The 4,745-nt window shown below is 39.9% G+C and overlaps 1 protein-coding gene across 1 annotated transcript; it reads left to right on the forward strand.

Moving 5' to 3' along the window:
• The first annotated feature begins 2,420 nt into the window (after positions 1-2,420).
• On the forward strand, positions 2,421-3,949 carry LOC133861522 (phospholipase A1-IIdelta-like). The gene has a single exon (XM_062297308.1). The coding sequence runs from the start codon at positions 2,529-2,531 to the stop codon at positions 3,783-3,785; it is 1,257 nt and encodes a 418-aa protein (XP_062153292.1). The 5' UTR covers positions 2,421-2,528; the 3' UTR covers positions 3,786-3,949.
• Positions 3,950-4,745: the final 796 nt, after the last annotated feature.

Here is a 4,745-nt window from a genome sequence, read left to right on the forward strand (position 1 = left end):
ATATTTGTTGATGAAGTGAAAACTCTGTGAAGAGAAAAACCACTCCGGGGCAGCCAAACCCAGGAAATCCACTGTCCAAAGACAAAGCAAGTTACAAAGCACTCGTACTCACAAAACTCATTGCAGTAGTCATACATTTAACTATAACACAAAGCCCATCATGAACGCTTCCCAACCAAGTCTCCTACTTGAAGGGGTCTTTGATGGAAGCCTTTACCTTAGGGCTGACCCCTAAGATAAACTTCACACAAACAAGGAGCACACACCGGCGACGGGTTGAGAGCTAGCAGATCTTCAATTCTCCCTAAACACCTTCTCAAAGCTAAGAGAATTCAATACCGAATTCTATACATATTACATGCCTAGAGCCATATAGGCTTTACAAATCCTTTTTCAACTCAAATTCAGAGTCTCTGGCACGCTCGTCCGGAAGGCAATCTTGGGCGTCCAGACGGTCAACTGTTTCCGTGTCTGAAAAGGGATTCCGAAACTTTCTCGAATTCTGGCGAGCCGTTCGAACGTGCTACTCTCCGTTCAGACGTTTCTATTTATCGTCCAGACATTCAAGTTGTATGATTTTTTCTTAGCTTTCCAACGACACCAATTTGGTCTCAATTCGATACTCAAGCAGAGAGTTATGATAAAAACACTCAGACGTGTGCATAAATCTTCCTGCAAACCTGAAAAGCGTCCGGACGGTGTTGCCCTTACCGTTCGGACATTGCTGTTTCCCGATCCATGTCTGAACATGAAATCCAATTTCTACTCGGATTCTAAATAGCTTGACCTAGTATCCGGACGGTGTTGCCCTAACGTCCGGACGTTCTTCAACGCTGAAGCTTGTAGACACTGCGGGGCGTCCAGACGCATTCAAATGCCCGTCCGGACGGTTGCACAGGAACTGGCTGTTCTGACATGAAAATTGCATGGAATCTTCATGGACATCTTCTTAGAAACTTGTGACCATACACATGCCATGAAATGAGACGCTGTCCATATTACTTGAAGACTCTGAATAGAATCGAGAATCCTGTTAAAAAGCAACCATTACATAAAGTGTTTTTGTCAACCAGAATGTTGCCAATATAAAATACTAACAGAAGGGATACAGACTCAATCGAACAATCAAGTTTTGAATTATCAATTAAATATCAGTCATTTCAAGTGATTTCTTTGTTTGCTTATTTGGGGCAATTAAGGTATTTCTCTTCCTTATTTGTTATTTTTCTCTCTTCCTAAATTATCTTTTCAATCTTCAATTCTTAGAGAAGTTGTTATCATACGTTATCAGAATAATATTAGTTATGCCGGGCGTTAGGAAGCCAATAAATTAGCAATAAGAGGAAATGGTTTTGCAATTCAATGGTTTTGTTTGGCAAGTGACTTACTATGCCAGAATAGTGGATTGTTAATTTTTAGAGTTGGTAAAAAGTGGTAAATGTGATATAAAGTAAAAAGTTTTGTATAGAAAAGTGAAAAAAAAAATTATTTTAATGAATTTTTTATTTGAATATTAATAAAAAAAAAATTATTGAAGTGATATAAAAAGTGAAAAAAGTATGAATATTTTGGTGTTTATTGTTATTAAAAAATGTGAAAAAGTGACAAAAAATAAAATAAAAAAATACATGAGTAATAAAAAAGCACTATTCTGGCATGATAAGCCAGACAAGCCACTTGCCAAACACGGCCGATTTGGTTGGCATTCTCATACGAATTTCACCCTCACGGGAGTTTCCATCCATTGTAAAATTCATTAAAGATTCTATAGTGACATGCATCCGCAACGCAAAAAGCCCAATTAGCAATTGCACCTTTCTTATTAATTAGCCTCAATATATACCCCAATTAGAATGCACGCATGAAGAATCTCTATAGAAATGACAGCAAGACAAAATAATAAACAATTACAACTCCAAAAATGAAATAATGAGATGTCAAAGAATACTAATTAGGAAAATGGATGACCCACCGTCCACCGACCCAACTTAATCAGGTACGCCCGCCCCTGCATGGCTGCATCTACTTGACCCGGTTAGGATTTGACTTGAATCCAACTTAATTTTGTTAAATTAATTTTTAAAGCACTTCTATTTTGTAGATCACTTTTAAGGTTTTTTCTAAGAGACTTTGCAGTAATTTATAATTTAGATGCCCCTACCGCCCTGCATGATCAACTCCTGCGATCGCGTTGAACCACTTGCTTTTCAAAAAATACGTACCAAACAAAACAAAACAAAACACCGACGACAAAGAGAAAAGAAACGAAATAACAATGACTTCTTTGCGGTGGGTCATCAGTCCTTATGACCACCCATTTTTTTTTTTTTTTTTAAAGTTTATCCCCAACAGGCCAACAGACAGACATCACAAATACCCTTCCTTTCTCCATCAAACCTCACAAAAACCTTATCTAAAAGAAAGAAAAAGAAAAGAAAAATCGGTAATAATCCAACAAAACACACTTTCCCTTTTACATCTCCCCTCGCAACCCCAAACACGCCCTCGCCCACGCCCTCGCCGTGACCATGACCCCAACAGCCCAAGCAGCTGATCAGCCAACATGGCCTCAACTCCTTGGCAGCAATAACTGGGAAGGCCTTCTAGACCCCCTCGACCTCTCCCTCCGCAAACTCATCCTCCGCTGCGGCGACCTCTGCCAAGCCACCTACGACGCCTTCAACAACGACCAGAACTCCAAGTACTGTGGCTCCAGCCGCTATGGAAAGGCCTCCTTCTTCCACAAAGTCATGTTCGACGCCGCCTCCGACTATCAAGTCGTCTACTTCCTTTACGCCACTGCCAAAGTCAGCCAGCCCGAAGCCTTTCTTCTCCACTCGCAGTCCCGCGAGTCCTGGGACCGTGAGTCCAACTGGATTGGCTACATCGCTGTGACCAACGACCAGATCAGCACCGCCCTGGGCCGACGTGAAATACATGTCGTCTGGCGTGGGACGACAAGGAACTACGAGTGGGTTAATGTTTTAGGCGCTGATCTCGAGTCTGCCAAGCCATTGATTCGTCCAAATGCGCGTGCTGAATCTGGTGATGACGGGAGTAGCAGTAGTGATAGCGATGGTGATAATGAAAAGATGCCAAAAGTCATGAGGGGTTGGCTTACTATTTACATCTCAGACGACCCCAAGTCACCCTTCACAAAAGCAAGTGCCAGAACACAGCTTTTAACCAAGATAAAGGAGTTGACACAGCAATACAAAGATGAAAAGGTAAGCATGACATTAACGGGGCACAGCCTTGGCGCAAGCTTAGCGGTCTTGAGCGCTTTCGATTTGGTAGAGAATGGTGTTTCCGATATTCCGGTTTCAGCTATTGTTTTTGGGTGCCCACAAGTTGGGAATAAAGCATTCAACGAGAGGTTCAACAGGTATACAAATCTGAAGGTTTTGCATGTGAAGAACACCATTGATCTAATCCCGCACTATCCAGGGCGGTTGTTGGGGTACGTGGACACGGGGATTGAGCTGGTGATAGATACAAGGAAGTCGCCGAGCTTGAAGGACTCGAAGAATCCGAGTGACTGGCATAATTTGCAGGCCATGTTGCATGTGGTTGCTGGGTGGAACGGGGAGAAGGGGGATTTTGAGGTGAAGGTGAAGCGGAGCTTGGCTTTGGTGAACAAATCCTCAGAGTGTCTCAAGGATGAGTACTTGATACCAGGCTCATGGTGGGTGGAGAAGAACAAAGGGCTGGTGCGTGATGAAAATGGGGAATGGGTTTTGGCTCCCCCGGATGACGAGGACCGACCTGTCCCCCCCGAGTATTGAATGGTTGGTTATTAATGGTGATGTTCATCTTTTCATATGTACGTTTTTAAAGATTCCTTCTGTTACTTAAACGGATGCTCAATCCCTCCTCGATCTCTTATTTCTAGAACGGGAATAATGGAATATGCTTTTGATCTGCTTAATTAACAAATGCCATTTTCATATGTTGATTTTCTAGTGTAAGTTAGAATAGAATAGAGGGAAGACAAGTACTATTAGAGGCCAAGCAGAGGGCCGTACCGTGAAATTACTGTTTATTTGAAAAAAAAGTAATAAATTAAATAATTTAATCGATACTTTAATATTTCCATCATTTCACCTTCACGTCTGAATTTTTAACAATCTTTTAATAGGTGAAGATTGTTATGAAAGAATATAAAAGATACATAGTAGGTAATAGAAAAAAATTTAGACATACCTCTAGCAATATTTGTTGAAGCTTGTCTTTGATTTGATGTACTAAAAAACCCAGCAACATAAAAACTCACTGAAATATTTTGAAGTTTCTTTTAACCTATGAGTTTTTGATGGAATACCCATGCCCTTAATTTATAAGCTACGTTAATTAGGACTCGTACTTAAAAATATTACTCAAGGATTAAAAATGATTCCATCTATAATTTTATTATTGCAATAAATTACCAAACATCATTTATTTGTGTTTAATTAAACCGCAAAAAATATCTTGTGGCATATAGGCCACATTTTATTGAAAAATTTCTTACATTCTTCTACTTGGCCTACGTGAGACATAATTTCCATACAATGTTAAGTACGTCAATATAACCATTATTTTATTTATTCAAACTATTTATGGAGTGCTCTCGCTTACATAAGGAATAATACACATAAATTATGACAGTATGACCACGATGAGTATTCCCTTCTATGTATTACAATGTACAATATTTTCTAAATGAATACTTTATGGACAATCAAACTTTATAAATGGGCTTCTTA

The sequence above is a fragment of the Alnus glutinosa genome, chromosome 2, assembly GCF_958979055.1.
Source record: "Alnus glutinosa chromosome 2, dhAlnGlut1.1, whole genome shotgun sequence".
In the NCBI taxonomy this organism is placed as follows: Eukaryota; Viridiplantae; Streptophyta; class Magnoliopsida; order Fagales; family Betulaceae; genus Alnus; species Alnus glutinosa.

Coding starts and splice junctions, on each gene's coding strand:
- LOC133861522 (XM_062297308.1), top strand. CDS start 2,529: ATGACCCCAACAGCCCAAGCAGCTGATCAGCCAACATGGCCTCAACTC.